General features: G+C 39.0%; 1 protein-coding gene across 1 annotated transcript; it reads left to right on the top strand.

Moving 5' to 3' along the window:
* Window positions 1–315: 315 nt before the first annotated feature.
* Window positions 316–18,311, top strand: LOC128207641 (polypeptide N-acetylgalactosaminyltransferase 2-like). Its single transcript, XM_052910685.1, has 14 exons — window positions 316–600; window positions 2,232–2,374; window positions 3,465–3,566; window positions 4,138–4,205; window positions 4,346–4,411; window positions 4,907–5,113; window positions 5,341–5,410; window positions 5,668–5,771; window positions 12,033–12,159; window positions 12,545–12,637; window positions 13,800–13,883; window positions 14,169–14,295; window positions 14,892–15,008; window positions 16,680–18,311. Exons 1-14 carry the CDS (start codon window positions 466–468, stop codon window positions 16,848–16,850), a joined length of 1,614 nt encoding a protein of 537 aa, XP_052766645.1. The 5' UTR covers window positions 316–465; the 3' UTR covers window positions 16,851–18,311.
* The last annotated feature ends 2,778 nt before the right edge of the window (window positions 18,312–21,089 follow it).

Below are 21,089 nucleotides of genomic sequence, written 5' to 3'. Positions count from 1 at the left end.
CTCATCCGGTCTCTGTTTTCAAAATTTTATAGTAGGTATCGGGCGGAACGCGGGGGGTAATAGGATTGCAAAAGATTACAGTTAATTAACGTTGTAAAAGAAAACAAACATTAGATATTTGATGATAATTATTTCATATTTTATATCAATAAAACAAATAATAAATTAAGGTAAAGATAAAAAAATATATATTTAACTGTAATCTTATGGATAAGACCGGGACCGGGAAATAGTATCGCCCTCAAAACTGTTGTGTGTTTAATAAGAATTTTTCGTAATTACCTCCCTTCTCCCGCCAAATGTCATGTCCACGTTTCGATGTAAACAAAAGAATAGTAACTTGATACTAATTGATATTTGCATTCCTATAATTGATACAATTATCCTTTCACGATAATAAAAGTTACCACTTGATAATGAATTTTCAATCCAGTATTGTTTGAATGAATGACAGTAAACTGAAAGATGCACTGGAGAAAGAAGCGGAAATTGTTTTTGTGGATTTTTCTGTTGACGGTTGCTGTTTGTGGAGTATGGACTGTAAATTTCGTTCGCAATTATCTTGCTGTTAGAGAGTTGGTGGCGGACTTAAAGACAGGGGTATGTGACCTTGTAAAACGTCCTTAACATAAACAAGAGAAAATATCCGCTTTTATTGGGTTAACAAAAACGAAACAAGGTCCGTCTAACCACAGCCTTGAAAAATGTAAATTGTAACTAATGCATATTATTTATTTTCTTATGGGAAATGAAAAGAGATGCATTTGACTGCCTAGCATGTATTTTTATTAAAAAAAACTACAACAAAGTTCCACTACCCCAATGTCGATGAGGTAGTGAATGTCGATCCTAGCCCAGCAAACATATGATGGCACCTCGACGTCAGACCCTGACAATGGTTTGACGTGGGATTTTGGTGAGTTTTGCGAAGTGGTGTAAAATTTCCACTGATGTTAAATTTAGATCAGCATTTTCTCCATTTAGCAATGCACTCCTACATGTTAGCACAAGGTGCAGAAGGTAGTAAAAATCGGCTCTTCATGTGCTTATCAAATATTGCTCTCCTTTATCAAATTTAGGACAACTGTGCGCAAGAGTGAATGTAAATTATTTAAGAAATATATGAACACATTTCTCTACACTTTTACCACAGTGGACTTGACGAGCTGTGCCAAACGCTTAGAAGCAGGCATGAAGCTCAAGCTTAAAGAAACTTAATTATAATTAAAAGTTACGTGAAAATATTTGTAGAAGCAACTTATATACAGTTTTAATATTTGTTTTCATTAATTACATTATTTGATCAAATTCAAGATTTTAAGATATCTAAAATGAAAGTTTCAAACATATGTATGAAAAATCAAGTTAATTAAAATCAAGGGAGGTTACAAAAAATCAAGAAGTAAGATTTTCACCAACCTTAAGGGTAATGGTCCTATATCGTTTTGGATATCTATATAATATATACATATATATCGGTCAGATATTGGACCATTATATTTTCCAATCGGTTAAAATATTCAGCATTGTCTTAATCCCCAAGTTTCAATATGCGCCAAAATAAAATGCAGGTTACAGGATACTAACAATGTTTCCTAAAGGTTATGGAACACCAAACTTATTTTGCATTGTTAACCTAGAAATTACAGATGGTTAGTGCGATTCAATTTATGGAAACCATATATGTCAAATGAAAATTCATTTAGATGGGTGCCGATGTCAGGGTTTCCATGTTGCCTCATTGTGTGATTATGGACGATTTTGGTTGGCCATGTCATGATCAGAATCCTATGTCGAGCAACGTTGTAATGACATCTGTGTTTGCTGAGTGGGTCCACATAAATGAGGGACAATGAATTGCAATTTTTGTATTGGTTGGAATATTTTAAACATTCATTATTCATTCGTTACTTTGAAGTCTTTTTCATGAATTTTAGTGTCCATATATGACATACATAATTGACGGACCTATAAACCCTAATCCAAGCATCCTTATAGTTGTCATGATTGTATGTCAAGTGATTTACCGTTTTTAGCAAACACTTCATAGATACAGCCATTTTAAGAATCCCCCCAAAACTGTCAAATTATCTAGGCTAGGTGCCTAAGAATGTTAAGGTTAGCTCTTGTGCGCTTCATATTCTATTTCTTTGCAAAACTTGATGTTACTTGTACTCTGAAATAACATAATAAGTTTATAAAAGAAACATTACAAACTAATTTAATTTCAGGAGTATCTTTCTGATCTGGGGAGGTTCAGTGTGGATGACTTTCTTATGAAGTTGGAACCTGATGTTTCTAGTTTGACGAGTGACTCCTTTCCCAACATCAGCATTCCTCTTGGAAGGCAGCTTCCTGATACGAGGCCTGCAAGGTGAGTGCATCTGATGTACATAAGATTTTCACAATATTTGTCTACCAAAAATGAACAAGTGTTGCGAGGCAGTAGGCTGAGAAACCTGTTTCAATTTTCTGTAGGATGTCATACTTGACTCTCACATGGTATTTTGGCGCACCTCCCAGCATCTCGCTTCATTAGGTCAGTGTTAGGCAATGATAAATAGTCACAGAATAGTGAATTGCAATTGAAATGGATTTATTTTTTACAAATAAGAGGGAAAGCACCTTGAAACAAAATATGGTTTGGGTGTGTTTTGTAAATTGTAAAATTGTGAATGTTTGGATTGTTGAAAATATCGAGGTATGTTTGCATAAAAAATGGAAACATAAGAATTAATTATTTATTTACTGTGATGGCATTATTAATTTCACGATTGTTTTTGTTCTTTTTACTTATGCTATTCAGATCTATTATCCCTTATGAATGAAAGATATACAAATAGGTGGATATCTTGTCACAGAACTTTGTTTGATTGCGTGTACAGTGGACAAATACAATGGACACATTTTTGGAAAAAGAAACATCAGATAAAAATGTGATAGAGTACAGCAGATGCTTATTTTAATTTAACATTCAAATGTTGAATACTGTCGCATGAATCATGTTGATATATACTGAATTTTTATCAATATGATTTGATTTACAGCTTTCTTGTTAACACATCTATTTTAAGGTTAGGTTCATGATGTTAGCCCTAAATGGCATCAGACAACCACATCTTAACTGTAAATTAAAGTTACTAGAAAATGGGCAGAGGGCAGAGGATTTATTAAAAATAAACAATAACTACATCACATAAACCGAAAGAAATCTGGTCTACAACAATTAATAGCTGTCTCTACTGTCAGAAAAGGTCTACATGATATTGAGCTATGAAAAATTTGACAAAGCCCTGAATGTTGTCTCCCCATAAATAAGTTCAAACACCAAAATTAAAAAAAGGCCCAGGACTATAATGGCTCTAGCAATTGTTGCTCAGTTATATTAAATGTTATAAATGTTTAAAGGGCCATGAAATTATAATTTCCCAAAAAATGCATATCATTTTGCGTATAAACCATAGATGTAGTCCAAACCCAGTCCAACTGGTCAGATTACCAGACACAAGTGTGGTCACAGTGGTACAAGGGGAGCCCAGGCATGTCATTCTGAGGACAATATACACGTGAGTTTTAAGACTTTTGGCTATCTGCATTATTTATGTATTTATGCCACATGCTTGAAAAAGTGTATGCTGCTTGACTGAAGATTGAGCCTGGCACTACACTGCCTGCTTGCAAGTCAGGCATTTTCCCAACTAAACTACATTATAGCTGGCCTGTATAACTCAGATACTCTACAACTTCTGCACCTCACTGCCAAGATACATTAGTAATTTTCATCCAAGTGTTAAATAATACTACAATGTATATGTTTTGATATTATCATGTGTACCTTACTTTCAACAACAAAATGTATTTAAGCATCATTCTCCCTACAATATATCTCCATAAACGGGTTTTAGTAACATGATTAAAAGTCATCAGGTTCTAAATTAACATTTTTTGGGCCATATTAAAAGGGTACACCTATGGAGCAAGAATGGTAGTCAATATAAAACTCTGCATCTATTTCAACTTATTGACAGACACATTAAGAGTCACATTAACAATTATGTACACATTAGTCATGAGCAGTATTAACTCAATTTACTCATCTGCAGGTAAAATAGTAAAGTTCTTGTACATGTATTGCAGTGTGCTGCTGAGGACACCACCAGATCTGCTGAAGGAGATCATTGTTGTAGATGATGGAAGTGAAGATGGTAAGTACTATTCATGATGCTTGTTATACTACTAAAACTACCAGTATCATTTTTTCAGAAGTAAAAAAAAGAATGATTGTTTTTTAAGGTAATTTGAGGACCTGTAGTTTGCTGTCATGGATAGTGTATTTATGTTGCAGTAAGTGCAGGTCAGCAGTTGATGTACATTCCAAAGGTTAAGGTCATCAGGACTGACAAACAGCAAGGTCAGTGTGATGATTGTTTTTTTATCACAATGGAATAAACAATGTAATATATTAATGGCAACTAGGAGACATTTACTCTTGATCAAAATAAATGCACTTTTAAAGTAAAATTCTGCATAAATCTTTCATTCTTATGCTATTGTACCACATTTCTAGAACTTTTTTTTTCTTTTTTCTTTAATGCATTTATTGTCATATCAGAACTGTAACTGTTTGTGGTGCAAGTTACTGTGCATGTAGGTTAGCGTGTGGATAAGTTACAACAATATTTCAATACACACTTACATCTTATTGTATGGTTAGACTTCTTGTTGTATGGTTCAACTTCTTGTTGTATGGTATCCTAGAGAATATGGTACATAACCAGTAACTACACCCAACCGTTCTGATTGAAATGATACATAACTCATGCTTTGGGCTCGCTGCAAATACCTTCATAAACAGGGGAAGTGGTTGCAATATTTATAAATATGTTAACTTGGATAACTTAAACAGGTTTGATACAGTCCTACAACCTAGCAGCTGGTATTGCAGAAGGAAAGGTGCTCACATTTATCAGTGTCAAGTGTGAAGTGAATGTCGGCTGGCTTGAGCCCATGCTGCAAAGACTGGTACAGAAGCCAGCAGCAGTTGTCTCCCCTGTCTTGGACAGTATCTCCCACACTGGAGAGTATTTAGCCACTGCAGATGCTCTCAAGGGAGGTAAACTATAACGCAAAGCTAAAATATAAAAATAGAAATAGAATTACATTGTACATGTCACATGTTGGAAAGATTTGTGTCCTGTGTGTACTGTACGTGACTCCTTCATCTTGTTTATCTTAGTTGCATTACCATCTTGTATGATGCCCAAGGTTACATGACTTGTACATTTAATCAGATGCAATATTTTACCGTTACAAAAATAAAACTATAACTTTCGATTTCAGTCTTTGACTGGGGTCTGATGACATCTTGGGAGAAGTTGGAGAGATTGCCAGAGTTAGATACAGTTGTAAGGTACATTGTACAATAAAGGACCTCTCAGAACAAATATTCAAAAACATTTTGCGATGGGAATCTCTTGTAATGTGTTTTACTTTTTCATTATTGCACTGTGTAATGTTAGGAAGGTGTTGTTTTTCAGCTTATTTGTACCTTAATGTACACAAGAATTTGGCTCTAAACAAATGTGTTATAACACTAAGCATTGTAATTTATCAAATCTTCAAATACCGCACAAATATATACTGCAGTGTGGTATGGAATGTTTTCAGGACCATTGTGTATCGGGGCCAGGTGTTCTGTGTTGGACGGGAGAGATTCCGACAGCTAGGTAGACTGGACCCAGGCTTTGATGGGCAGGGAGGTGAAAACATAGGTGGGTCAATTCATTCTGGATTGGCAGACTAATGTTTTCAGGAGTGTTTTTAACAATGACCTTGGACTTTATGTCTGAAATGTTCAGCTTTACCCTATCCTGGAAGTGCAGGAAGGAGAAAAAAAAGGTGTATGAACACATTCTTTGTTAGTTTTCTGTTTTCAAGACTCTAGTGTACTGGGTCATGGCAGTGAAAGAGGTTGCAACCACTGGACAGGATTGATATATGTGAGAGGGTCCAACCACTAGGCAGGTTTGATCTGTGTTAGGTGTTCCGACCACTGGGCAGGATTGATATGTGTGAGAGATTCCAACCACTGGACAGGATTGATCTGTGTGAGGGTTCCAACTGCTGGGCAGGATTGATATGTGTTAGAGATTCCAACAGTTGGGTAAAATTGATGTGTGAGAGATTCCAACAGTTGGGCAGGATTGATATGTGTGAGAGATTCCAACAGTTGGCCAGGATTGATATGTGTGAAAGTTCCAATTGCTGGGCAGGATTGATATGTGAGGGTTCAAATGGTTGGGCAGGATTGATATGTGTGAGGGTTTCAACAGTTGGGCAGGATTGATATGTGTGAGGGTTCCAACAGTTGGGCAGGATTGATATGTGAGAGGTTCCAACGGTTGGGTAGGATTGATATGTGTGAGGGTTCCAACAGTTGGGCAGGATTGACCTGTGTGAGAGGGTTCCAACAGTTGGGCAGGATTGATATGTGTGAGGGTTCCAACAGTTGGGCAGGCTTGATATGTGAGAGGTTCCAACAGTTGGGCAGGATTGTTATGTGAGAGGGTTCCAACTGTTGGAAAAGATTGATATGTGTGAGAGGGTCCAACTGCTGGGCAGGATTGATATGTGTCAGAGGGTCCAACGGTTGGGCAGGATTGATATGTGTGAGGGTTCTAGCTGCTGGGCAGGATTGATATGTGTGAGAGGGTCCAACTGCTGGGAAGGATTAATATGTGTTAGGGGTTCCAACTGCTGGGAAGGATTGATCTGTGTGAGAGGGTCCAACTGCTTGGCAGGATTGATATGTGTGAGAGAGTCCAACGGTTGGGCAGGATTGATATGTGAGAGGGTTCCAACAGTTGGGCAGGATTGATATGTGTGAGGGTTCAAACAGTTGGGCAGGATTGATATGCGTGAGGGTTCCAACAGTTGGGCAGGATTGATATGTGAGAGGTTCCAACGGTTGGGTAGGATTGAAATGCGTGAGGGTTCCAACTGCTGGAAAAGATTGATATGTGTGAGAGGGTCCAACTGCTGGGAAGGATTGATATGTGTGAGGGTTCCAACCGCTGGGAAGGATTGATCTGTGTAAGAGGGTCCAACTGCTTGGCAGGATTGATATGTGTGAGAGGGTCCAACTGCTGGGAAGGATTGATATGTGTTAGGGGTTCCAACCACTGGACAGGATTGATCTGTGTGAGAGGGTCCAACGGTTGGGCAGGATTGATATGCTTGAGGGTTCCAACAGTTGGTCAGGATTGATATGTATGAGAGGGTCCAACAGTTAGGCAGGATTGATATGTGTGAGAGGGTCCAATGGTTGGGCAGGATTGATATGCTTGAGTGTTCCAACAGTTGGGCAGGATTGATATGTTTGAGAGGGTCCAACAGTTAGGCAGGATTGATATGTTTGAGAGGGTCCAACAGTTGGGCAGGATTGATCTGTGTGAGAGGGTCCAACGGTTGGGCAGGATTGATATGTGTGAGCGCTCCAGCTGCTGGGCAGGATTGATATGTGTGAGGGTTCCAACAGTTGGGCAGGATTGATATGTGTGAGAGGGTCCAACGGTTGGGCAGGCTTGATATGTGTGAGGGTTCCAACTGCTGGGCAGGATTGATATGTGTGAGAGGGTCCAACGGTTGGGCAGGATTGATATGTGTGAGGGTTCCAGCTGCTGGGCAGGATTGATATGTGTGAGGGTTCCAACAGTTGGGCAGGATTGATATGTGTGAGAGGGTCCAACGGTTGGGCAGGATTGATATGTGTGAGAGGGTCCAACTGCTTGGCAGGATTGATATGTGTGAGGGTTCCAACTGTTGGAAAGGATTGGTATGTGTGAGGGTACCAATTGCTCGGCAGGATTGATATGTGTGAGAGGGTCCAACTGCTGGGCTGGATAGATATGTGTTAGGGGTTCCAACTGCTGGGAAGGATTGATCTGTGTGAGGGCTCCAGCTGCTGGGCAGGATTGATATGTGTGAGGGTTCCAACAGTTGGGCAGGATTGATATGCTTGAGAGGGTCCAACAGTTGGGCAGGCTTGATATGTGTGAGGGTTCCAACTGCTGTGCAGGATTGATATGCTTGAGGGTTCCAACAGTTCGGCAGGATTGATATGTGTGAGAGGGTCCAACAGTTGGGCAGGATTGATATGAGTTAGAGGGTCCAACAGTTGGGCAGGATTGATATGCTTGAGGGTTCCAACAGTTGGGCAGGATTGATATGTGTGAGAGGGTCCAACAGTTGGGCAGGATTGATATGTGTGAGAGGGTCTAACAGTTGGGCAGGATTGATCTGTGTGAGAGGGTCCAACGGCTGGGCAGGATTGATATGTGTGAGGGTTCCAATTGCTGGGCAGGATTGATATGTGTGAGGGTTCCAACAGTTGGGCAGGATTGATATGTGTGAGAGGGTCCAACGGTTGGGCAGGATTGATATGTGTGAAAGGGTCCAACTGCTCGGCAGGATTGATATGTGTGAGGGTTCCAACTGCTGGAAAGGATTGATATGTGTGAGGGTTCCAACTGCTGGGCAGGATTGATATGTGTGAGAGGGTCCAACTTCTGGGAAGGATTGATATGTGTTAGGGGTTCCAACTGCTGGGAAGGATTGATCTGTGTGAGGGTTCCAACTGCAGGGCAGGATTGATCTATATGAGGGTTCCAGCTCTGGGCAGGATTGATCTGTGTGAGAGGGTCTAACTGCTGGAAAGGATTGATATGTGTTAGGGGTTCCAACTGCTGGACAGGATTGATATGTGTGAGAGGGTCCAACTACTGGAAAGGATTGATATGTGTGAGGGTTCCAACTGCTGGGAAGGATTGATATGTGTGAGAGGGTCAAACTGCTGGGAAGGATTGATATGTGTGAGGGTTTCAACTGCTGGGAAGGATTGATATGTGTGAGAGGGTCCAACTGCTGGGCAGGATTGATCTGTGTGAGGGTACCAACTGCTGGGAAGGATTGATATGTGTGAGAGGGTCCAACTGCTGGGCAGGATTGATATGTGTGAGGGGTCCAACTGCTGGGCAGGATTGATCTGTGTGAGAGGGTCCAACTGCTGGGCAGGATTGATATGTGTGAGAGGGTCCAATGGCTGGGCAGGATTAATATGTGTGAGGGTTCCAACTGCTGGGCAGGATTGATATGTGTAAGGGTTCAAACTGCTGGGCAGGATTGATCTGTGTGAGGGTTCCAACTGCTGTGCAGGATTGTTATGTGTGAGGGTTCCAACTGCTGGGAAGGTTTGATATGTGTGACGGTTCCAACTGCTGGGCAGGATTGATATGTGTGAGGGTTCCAACTGCTGGGCAGGATTGTTATGTGTGAGGGTTCCAACTGCTGGGCAGGATTGACCTGTGTGAGAGGGTCCAACTGCTGGGCAGGATTGATATGTGTGAGGGTTCCAACTGCTGGGCAGGATTGATATGTGTGAGGGTTCCAACGGCTGGGCAGGTTTGATATGTGTTAGGGGTTCCAACAGTTGGGCAGGATTGATCTGTGTGAGGGTTCCAACCGCTGGGAAGAATTGATCTGTGTGAGGGTTCCAACTACTGGGCAGGTTTGATATGTGTGAGGGTTCCAACTGCTTGGCAGGATTGATATGTGTGAGGGTCCATCTGCTGGGTAGGACTGATCTGTGTGAAGGTTCCAACTGCTGGGCAGGATTGGTTTGTAATTTTAACACCTAAAAAGCCTCCTAAAATGAAGACATTTTAACCCATAATAAATGCCTGAATTTCTCACCTTTGGAAAGATAATAAATAAAACAATCATCAATTTATTTCTAATTTATTTTCAAAATGAAAAAATTATTAAGAATAAAAAGGCAGTAAAACAAGAGCAATCACAGACTGTCATATCACCTGCTGATTTAGAACAGTATCAATTTCGCCTTACCACAAAACATGCCAATAACTTAAAAAAATAGAGTGCCTGTAGTTATGGTTCCTTCGCATAGCACTTTTGCTAAATGAGATCTATCTGTATATACACTTTGAAGTGTAAAAAATAAACAAAGGGCAATAACTAAAAAAATGCTGCACCCAGAGTAATGGGTCTTGCTCACTGCACTTCTCCTAATGAGATTTATCTGTATATAAATTTAAAGTTTGTAGTCAATACCATACAGACTTTCTAAGTTAAGATCTCTGCAGAAATAAGTATTAACATTACCAAAGGGCAATAACTAAAAACATACTGCACCAAGAGTTATGGTTCTGGTGCATTGCACTTCTCTGGACTTGGGAGGTAATCCGCATTATCATCAATGCCAAGCTGGACCCTTGTGATCTCCACAAAGGCAGCAAGGTATGAAAAGTGCTTGGGAGGTCAGCAACCTACCCACCACCTCCACGCTGCATACATGTGATCCAAACACAGGCAGCAATATATGTAAATTACTTGGAAAGTCAGCCATGAAGCAACCTACCCACCATCTCCTAGCTCGACCCCTGTGATCCCAACATAGGCAGCAATATGTGTAAATTACTTGGAAAGTCAGCCAAGCACCGACCATCTCCAAGCTGAACCCATGTTATCCACACACAGACAGCAAGGTATGTAAAGTACACGAGAGGTCAGCCACGTATCCACCATCTCCAAGCTGGACCCCTGTGATCCCCACACAGGCAGCCAGGTATGTAAAGTACTTGGGAGGTCAGCCACATACTCACCATCTCCAAGCTGGTCCCTGTGATCCTCATTCAGGTAGCAAGGTATGTAAAGTACTTGGGAGATCAGCCACATACTCACCATCTCCAAGCTGGACCCCTGTGATCCCCATTCAGGCAGCAAGGTATGTAAAGTACTTTGGAGGTCAGCCACGTACTCACCATCTCCAAGCTGGACCCCTGTGATTCCCATTCAGGAAGCAAGGTATGTAAAGTACTTTGGGAGGTCAGCCACGTACTCACCATCTCCAAGCTGGACCCCTGTGATCTCCACACAGGCAGCAAGGTATGTAAAGTACTTGGGAGATCAGCCACATACTCACCATCTCCAAGCTGGACCCCTGTGATCCCCATTTAGGCAGCAATGTATGTTAAGTACTTGGGAGGTCAGCCACATACTCACCATCTCCAAGCTGGACCCCTGTGATCCCCATTCAGGCAGCAAGGTATTTAAAGTACTTGGTAGGTCAGCCGCATACTCACCATCTCCAAGCTGGACCCCTGTGATCCCCATTCAGGCAGCAAGGTATGTAAAGTACTTTGGAGGTCAGCCACGTACTCACCATCTCCAAGCTGGACCCCTGTGATTCCCATTCAGGAAGCAAGGTATGTAAAGTACTTTGGGAGGTCAGCCACGTACTCACCATCTCCAAGCTGGACCCCTGTGATCTCCACACAGGCAGCAAGGTATGTAAAGTACTTGGGAGATCAGCCACATACTCACCATCTCCAAGCTGGACCCCTGTGATCTCCACACAGGCAGTCAGGTACCTTACTTAAAGTACTTGGAAGTCAATACCTCAAAGGCTTTTTGAGTTATGCTCCAGACAAAATAGTATGAAAATTAGCAAAGGGCAACAACTAACTTTTCCTTAATAATAAATATCTGTATATAATGTTTGACGTCTAAACCTCAAAGATTTTTCAATTTATGCTCTGGACAAAAAATAAGTATGAAAATTAACAAAGGGCAATAACTGATACTACACCTGCTGGGCAGGATTGGTCATAGTTATGGTTCTTGAACAGTGAACTTGTCCTCAATGAGATACCTCTGTATATGAAGTATGAAGTAAATACCTCAAAGACTATTCAATTGATTTACTTGAAAGGTTTAGACAGCTAGGCAGGTGTGATTGGAGATTGGGAGGTAACTCACTCCTTTTTATGTAGATGCCACTATTATTTTTTGTTTTCCTGCGTATATCATTCATCACCAATCAATATATGTATATGACTGGAATACCCTTTCTGAATTGTTGCAACATCTATGAGATATTTATAGAGCTTGTGTGGTATATCTGTAGATCTCTGTAGAGATGGTTTTGTGTCATAGAGCTTGTATGTGTATTTCAGAGTTGTCGTTGAAGGCGTGGTTGTGTGGCGGTTCGGTTGAGAGGGTACTGTGCAGCCGTGTTGGTCAGGTGCATTTGGACAAAGAACTAACTGGCATCCAGAAAGGCAGAGAAAATATCTACACAAGGTAACTTATTTGTCACAACTCAGTGCCGATCTGGAAGAAAATATATTTTTATTGTGTATCTTGAAATAGATTTTTGTTAAATGATAGAAAGTTTTTTTCTTTAAGTTTTATTTGTCATGAACGTGTTTATTTTATTTACTTTTACCTAAATGTTTGAATCACTTGCATTAAACAACTACCAGTTAACATTGTTTATTGCAAGTATTAATAACATTTAGTTGAAAGTTGACTTTAAAACATGCTTGTAGGTCTTTGGCGATGAATCAATTATTCTTTGCCCAAATTTATTTCCTCATTTGTTCAAAACTAAATAACTTGTTTTGTTAAGAGAAAATGTCAAGTTATGGTAACAAAGAAACTTTCAGTATTTTACTTGTGTATACAGGAACGTAAAGCGGGTGGCAGAGGTTTGGTTGGATGACTACAAGAGATTTTTCTATCACATAAAACCGTCAGCCCGCATGGTCTCAGTTGACAGGTACAATTGACTGTCCTTATATATTTAAACAGGGTTCATCATAGACAAAAATTTCAGGGAGACATCTGAAGTCTGATATTCATAAAGCATCCGAAGTCACTTCCTAACTTAAGTCACTTTCCTAACTTAAGTCACTTTCCTAACTTAAGTCACTTTCCTAACTTAAGTCACTTTCCTAACTTAAGTCACTTTCCTAACTTAAGTCACTTTCCTAACTTAAGTCACTTTCCTAATTTAAGTCACTTTCCTAATTTAAGTATCTCATTGGTTATATGATATAAAAACTTATTAATTTTTAAAAAACATACTTAACTGTTAAAACACAGATATATTTCTTTTAATGTCACTTTGAAATTTTTAAGAAATCATCTTAAGTTAAGAAATGACTTTTAAGAAGCTTTATGAATAAGGCCCCTGTTATTTAAGAGAAACATTCTTATTGGTTTTCATCTTTCAAAGGCTTTAAGATTTTTGTTGAACATGAATTTATAGAAGAAAAGTCTACAATTTTGCACAAATCATCTATCTAGATGAGCCCTAATAAGACAATGAAGTTATGAATTTGTGTGTTGTGTACGAAATAACCCAGGTTTGCCTGCAGAGGCAGTTTGTAACAATGTTACTTGTTTCTTTTTATTGGTTAGAATATGATGTCAAATATTTGAAAAGAATTTCAAAAAATATTGTAAAGAAAGTCAGAAATTAAGTTGTAGATGTTATGCAATCTATGGGTCCCTTTGAACAGGCGCCAAGGAAGGAAATTGACATTGAGGCTGCGGAAGGGGTGGGCTCAGATTTTTTCCATTTTAAGCATTTAAAGACTATTTCCAGTGAGTTCAGGCCAGCTTGTACGGGCCTGTTGAATGAGAGTGACAGTTGTCTAGTGGCTAAGGCGACCCCCTTTTACTACTAACTGTTGGTTAAAGCTCAACCAGTAGCACATATATGGACATTCTCCCATGCTCTCAAAAGCGATACCAGTACTGATTTTATCCCTGAAACAGACACTATCCATATCAACCCATGCATGTAGTATCCTTCCATATCCAATACAAATAAATTAGTATACACTAATGATAAGATTCAGTGTGACTGTACCTATTGTTTATAAAGTTGTGTGTTACCAATGAAAGTATGGTTGTAATTATAACTGTGTGTCCAGTGTGGCAGAGAGGAGAAGTCTACGGAAACAGTTGCGATGTAAGACGTTCAAATGGTTCCTGGAGAATGTCTACCCAGAACTCTTGTAAGAACCTTGGAAAATATCAGATTATTTTTTTCCATATGAATGTATGCTGTAGTTGGACCTCATTAGCACGATTATTATACAAAGAAAGCTTTCACAGTCATGTCTGATCAAGTTGCAATTGCATTTATCTAAACTTAATATTGTTTCAATATTGGTAGCACAATAAAAGATAGCGTTTGGAATTAATGCACAAGTTTAATGTTCATGAAGCTTTTTTTTCAAGACATAGGTATGAGTTGATCTTGCTTCTTTAGACTGTCTTTGTTTTCTTCCGGTGTACAGGCCTCCTGTTACAGATGAGGTTATGTATGGTAACCTTCGCCAGGGCAACCAGTGTGTGGACATTGAGGTCGGCCATGTACCCACTATCTCTAAGCTGGCCCCATGTGATCCCCATACTGGCAGCCAGGTATGTACAGTACTTTGGAAGTCTGTAAGCACGTTTTCCGTGATCCCACAGGTATTATTTAAGCCTAAATTTCAACAGTAAAACATTATTTTTAAATACACATAAACATATTCAATACATTAAACCTGCTGATAATACAGTTTATTATAAAAGATTGATCTTTTTATAAATATGTCTTCATTGTTGACACCGTGTAGGTAAACGTTATAACCATAAAGTCCATGTGGCACTGGCTGGAGTTAACAACTGGACGGCACGATCTGCAAATGCAAGAAATCATATAAAATTGAAACCTAATTGTATACTCGTCTATTTATGTGACTAGAGATCGGCCGTGTAGGTTCATTGATCATTGGAATATTTTGGAAAAATTAAAGTTAACTGTTTCGGAAGAAGTTGTTAAACTTTTGTACAAGCACAAAATGGTTTAGTGGTATTTGCTGATTGAAACCTTTGAGATAAGGCCTTTGTTGGCAATACTCACTGGTGAGCCATAAGGGATATTTTGGTGAAGTCAGTTAGCCCATTGCAAAATTAACCATGTTTTAAGGATGATCTTCATTTGTAAATGTGAATGACTGTATATTTCCTAACAGGACTGGTCATTAAAGCAGTCTGGGGAGGTTATTAGTGGAGGGATGTGCCTTACAGCTGATCCTGTAGAGACTCATGGCTATGTGATGGTCCACTTCTGCACAGGGCTCAAATCTCAGGTTAGCTTCTAATAGGTGAACATGTTCAATAATAGTTTTAAGTCTTACAGAAGTTAAAAGAAATTGGTGTGGATTCAATTGAGTGGTTTCAATCATATTTATCTGGACGTAAACTAGTTGTCAATGTAAATAATACAATGTCTGAATTCATGAACATCTCTTGTGGCGTTCCTCAAGGAAGCATACTTGGACCGTTGCTGTTTTTATGCTATGTCAATGATATGAGTATAAGCATAAGTGAAAAATGTAAATTAATATTATATGCAGATGATAGTGCTATCCTTTTCTCACACAATGATCCGTCTGTTATTAGTAATGTACTCAGCAAGGAACTTGAAAACTGTAGTAAGTGGTTAGTTGACAACAAACTGTCTTTGCATCTTGGAAAAACAGAATGTATTTTATTTGGGTCTAAAAGAAAAATAACAAAAGTTGATAGCTTTAATGTAAACTGCAATGGCCATATCAAAAAAACTAAACAATCTGTTAAATATCTTGGAAGTATACTCCAGGACAATGATCTCAGTGCTGCATCTATTGTTAACAATATTGTCAGTAAAGTTAATTCTAAGCTAAATTTTTTATATAGACAAAATCGTTTTTTAGATATGAATCTAAGAAGATTGTTAAGTAACTCCTTAATACAATGTCATTTTGACTATGCATCGACATCTTGGTACAGTGGTATATCTAAACAATTCAAGAACAGATTACAGGTCACTCAGAACAAAGTTGTCAGATTTATTTATGGCTATGATTGTAAAACTTCCCTGAAAGTCTCGGCTTTCAGTGATATTGGATGGCTTATATAGAAAATAGGATAAAGCAACTAAGACTAAACCATGTACATAAAATCTTTAAAAGCAAATGCCCATCATACTTACATGAACATTTTACTTTAGTCTCATCCACACATTCTTACAACAGTAGACATAGTGCTGGAAATTTTAAAGTGTCACAGGCTGACAGTTTTATATCAAATACTTTCTTTTATCAAGCAATCCAGGACTGGAACAGTCTTCCAATAAAGTTAAAAGAATTGAAAAATAAGAATACTTTTAAAAAAGAAGTGAAATCACATCTCATTGTTGGAATGAAATGTGCAGAAATGGAAGATTTCCTATTTTATTAATTGTTATTCATTTAATCTTGCATATCAGTTCGAAGATTTTTGTCATATTATGCTAAAGTGTCATATGGTTTTAACAGTCAGTTGCATTATAACTGTAAAAGTTCGACATTTAATCATTCTTTAACTGGTCAAGAGTACATGCATGTTATTTTTGTATAAGAAAACCTAATTTTAAACAGCTTACAACTGAGATCTTGAAATAATTATATTTGTCATAAGGACCCCATTGGAAATAAGTTGAATAACTTTAATGGGTTATCCTGTTAATCTGTCTGTGTTATAACTTTATGGTTTGTTACTATGACTTACATATATGCACGAATAAATCTATCTATTACATGCTGCAGCATAGCAAAAACTGAATATCTCCTCATTTTGTAACGGCCCTGTGTGCACAAACTCATAACAAAGAGATAAAACAGATATACTTCTTCTCAGTATGGAGATGCACACATCCTCCCAACTTTTTTACAAATCTTAAACTTTCTCTGGAAATAGGATTTTATAATATATTAAAATTAATAATTCTCTTCTTTCAGAAGTGGGAGTTAGTAGAAGGTCAGCTGGCAAGACAAGACAGTGGTCTGTGTCTGGACAGTCACAAAGCAGAGGTTGGACTGGTCATCTCTGAGTGTGATGGTGACCTGCCCAGCCAAAAGTGGTCAGTCAGCTCCAAACAAGCCAAGTCCAGATCCAGGGATGAGGTATGAATGTGAAGGTCATCAACTTGGCCTAAATCAGGATGTATGATTTGATTTATTTGATATGTTTATTCCATAGCAGGTAATTAGTCTTTTAACTTGACACCAGACTGAAAGACTTGTATCATGATATTGTTGTTACATATGTATTGTTCATGTATGATGTTTGGACACAAAGTAGTTTCTTGATGTTAACAAAAATTTTAAGCCGTTGTTTGGCTGGAATAAGTAAAACAATATTCTTTAAATATGAGACGAACAATTTTGTATTTATTTGCTGCTTGTGGTAGTGTATGATGGTATGATATAATAGATGTAATTTCAATAAGGTCTATAGGGGAAATATCTATGAGATGAGTATGGACAAAAGGATTATAGAGTACTGTCAAAAATAGATCTGTTTCAACAAGGTTGCCAATATTTGATTCCATTATTTGGGAAACAATGATAGCCATGTTGCCAATATTTGATTCCATAATTTCAGAAACAATGATAGCCATGTTGCCAAATTCTGTAATGTTCGAAATGTACAGTAGAATGTGATTACCAGATTGAACATTTAAACCAGTTATGGCCCTGCAGTTGTCAACATTTTTAAGAAACTTACCCTGCCTGCTCTATGAGAGCATACATTCCTCAGAGGTGTTTTATAACCGGGCTTAGTCACTTTAGTAACACCAGAAATATGGTCCCTATGCGGTAACAAGTGGACTATGTTAAGTGTGTCTTCTCTCTTACTTGACCATTTCTTATGAATCTCGATTTCTGTTAAATATCTCGTACATGTAAAACACAATTATTTATTTTTTATCCGTATTTATGGATCATATATTTTGAACAAGTTTAACTTTAATTATCATCCAATTATTTTAGAAATTGATTGCAATATATATGTGGAATTTATATTATAAGAATAATTTATGAAAGCAGTCACCATTTATGGTATGTTCTGATTTCTTTTAAATTCATTTTGTCTAATCTGTGTTTATTTTAATTTGTTTTTGTTTAAAAATGTTTATTTACAAATGAAGTGCCAAACTGTTCATTTTGTGCAATGTTTTTCTTTTGAAATTTTGTTTTATTGTTTTTGTTTTTCTTTGAATTGTGTTGGTCTTATATATACATGGTTGTTTATTATAATAGTGCTTGGATTGTTTTGTAAGTTATTTTACTTGATCAACACCTGTCTTTCCCAAAGAAAGTGAAATAGTTTCCATAAGAAATCACACATTTTACTGAATTTACTGAAACCTATAGAAACCAAAAACAGGACAGTATACTCACACATTTGGTCTAGTATTAACCATATTGTAAATTGTTTCTACCCAATTATATTTTAGTTGACCCTTTTCAAGGTTGATACATTCAGTCACAGCATGAGAAAAATCATTTAAAGCTGCACTCTCACAGATTAAACATTTTGACAACTTTTTTATTTTTTGTCTTGGAACGAGCCAATTTTTGCGACAATCCATGGAAACCAGTTATATAAGACTGCTGACAAAAAATTAGATCGCAGATTTTTATATTTAAGTTCAAAACTTGATGTTTTATGCATTTTTCTTAAACCTTAAGTAACGGTTTAAGCTATTAAACATTAATTTTCGAATGGAAATATGAAAATCTACGATCTGATTTTTCGTCAACAATCTTACATCATTGGGTTGCAGATATTTACGCAAAAATTTGCTCTTCCCAAGACAAAAAAATGAAAAAGTTGTAAAAATGGTAAATCTGTGAGAGTGCAGCTTTAATAAATGGGTTTTACCGTTATCATTGCTAATCTTTCTGACGATATTTGCCATTTTCTTGTTTATTTTGTATTTACATGCTTTATATACTTTTCACATGTTTAAATAATTTCTTCTGTGGTTCCCTTCTGTACCCGGTCAGAAAATTTCAAACCAGCTGAATATACGACAGTTTTATAAAACTTGGATAAGTTGTCCACTGGTTATCTTTAGGCTACTTTGTTCATTTAAATGATTTCATTGGTTAATACATGTATACATTGATTGGAATATTGGCCAATCAATAAACATTTTGTATTAATCAATTGGCTGCTGATGTTTAACTTCTGTCGTATATTCAGATGAATAATGTCATGGTTGGGCACAGACAAGCATTCCAGTAATGTCACTCTTGTTATATTTTTGTTTAGTAATCTCAGAACGATAAGTTAAACAAAATGACTTAATGAGATATTAACTTGTATGACTTTGAAATGTTGCTTTATTAATTGTGTGTGTCTAGGGATATGTGTAAACAGTGGTAAAGGTTGGCCAGCTTCAATGTGTGTGTCTAGGGATGGGTGTGTACAATGGTAAAGGTTGGCCAGCTTCTGTGTGTGTGTCTGGGGATGGGTGAGTACAATGGTAAAGGTTGGCCAGCTTCAATGTGTGTGTCTATGGATATGTGTGTACAATGGTAAAGGTTGGCCAGCTTCTGTGTGTGTGTCTGGGGATGGGTGAGTACAGTGGTAAAGGTTAGCCAGCTTCTGTGTGTGTGTCTGGGGATGGGTGAGTACAATGTAAAGGTTGGCCAGCTTCTGTGTGTGTGTCTGGGGATGGGTGAGTACAATGGTAAAGGTTGGCCTGCTTCAATGTGTGTGTCTGGGGATGGGTGAGTACAGTGGTAAAGGTTGGCCAGCTTCTGTGTGTGTTTCTATGGATGGGTGTGTACAATGGTAAAGGTTGGCCAGCTCCTGTGTGTGTGTCAGGGGATGGGTGTGTACAGTGGTAAAGGTTGGCCAGCTTCTGTGTGTGTGCGTGGGGATGTGTGTGTACAATGGTTAAGGTTGGCCAGCTTCTGTGTGTGTGTCTATGGATGGGTGTGTACAATGGTAAAGGTTGGCCAGCTTCTGTGTGTGTGTCTATGGATGGGTGTGTACAATGGTAAAGGTTGGCCAGCTCCTGTGTGTGTGTGTGTGTGTCTATGGATGGGTGTGTACAATGGTAAAGGTTGGCCAGCTTCTGTGTGTGTGTCTATGGATGGGTGTGTACAATGGTAAAGGTTGGCCAGCTTCTGTGTGTGTGTCTATGGATGGGTGTGTACAATGGTAAAGGTTGGCCAGCTCCTGTGTGTGTGTGTGTCAGGGGATGGGTGAGTACAGTGGTAAAGGTTGGCCAGCTTCTGTGTGTGTGTCTATGGATGGGTGTGTACAATGGTAAAGGTTGGCCAGCTTCTGTGTGTGTGTCTGGGGATGGGTGAGTACAGTGGTAAAGGTTGGCCAGCTCCTGTGTGTGTGTCTATGGATGGGTGTGTACAGTGGTAAAGGTTGGCCAGCTTCTGTGTGTGTGTCTATGGATGGGTGAGTACAATGGTAAAGGTTGGCCAGCTTCTGTGTGTGTGTCTATGGATGGGTGAGTACAATGGTAAAGGTTGGCCAGCTCCTGTGTGTGTGTGTGTCAGGGGATGGGTGTGTACAATGGTAAAGGTTGGCAAGCTTCTGTGTGTGTGTCTATGGATGGGTGTGTACAATGGTAAAGGTTGGCCAGCTTCTGTGTGTGTGTCTATGGATGGGTGTGTACAATGGTAAAGGTTGGCCAGCTCCTGTGTGTGTGTGTGTGTGTCAGGGGATGGGTGAGTACAATGGTAAAGGTTGGCCAGCTTCTGTGTGTGTGTCTATGGATGGGTGAGTACAATGGTAAAGGTTGGCCAGCTTCTGTGTGTGTGTCTATGGATGGGTGTGTACAGTGATAAAGGTTGGCCAGCTTCTGTGTGTGTGTCTATGGATGGGTTTGTACAATGGTAAAGGTTGGCCAGCTCCTGTGTGTGTGTCTATGGATGGGTGAGTACAATGGTAAAGGTTGGCCAGCTTCTGTGTGTGTGTCTATGGATGGGTGTGTACAATGGTAAAGGTTGGCCAGCTCCTGTGTGTGTGTGTGTCAGGGGATGGGTGTGTACAATGGTAAAGGTTGGCAAGCTTCTGTGTGTGTGTCTATGGATGGGTGTGTACAATGGTAAAGGTTGGCCAGCTTCTGTGCGTGTCTATGGATGGGTGTGTGCAGTGGTAAAAGTTGGCCAGCTTCTGTGTGTGTGTCTATGGATGGGTGTGTACAATGGTAAAAGTTGGCCAGCTTCTGTGTGTGTGTGTCTGGGATGGGTGTGTACAGTGGTAAAGGTTGGCCAGCTCCTGTATGTGTGTCTGGGATGCGTGTGTACAGTGATAAAGGTTGGCCAGCTTCTGTGTGTGTGTCTATGGATGGGTGTGTACAGTGGTAAAGGTTGGCCAGCTTCTGTGTGTGT

This window comes from Mya arenaria, chromosome 11 (genome assembly GCF_026914265.1).
Source record: "Mya arenaria isolate MELC-2E11 chromosome 11, ASM2691426v1".
In the NCBI taxonomy this organism is placed as follows: domain Eukaryota; kingdom Metazoa; phylum Mollusca; class Bivalvia; order Myida; family Myidae; genus Mya; species Mya arenaria.
Note: the sequence above shows the minus strand (reverse complement) of the source record. Positions and strands in the feature narration are given on the sequence as shown.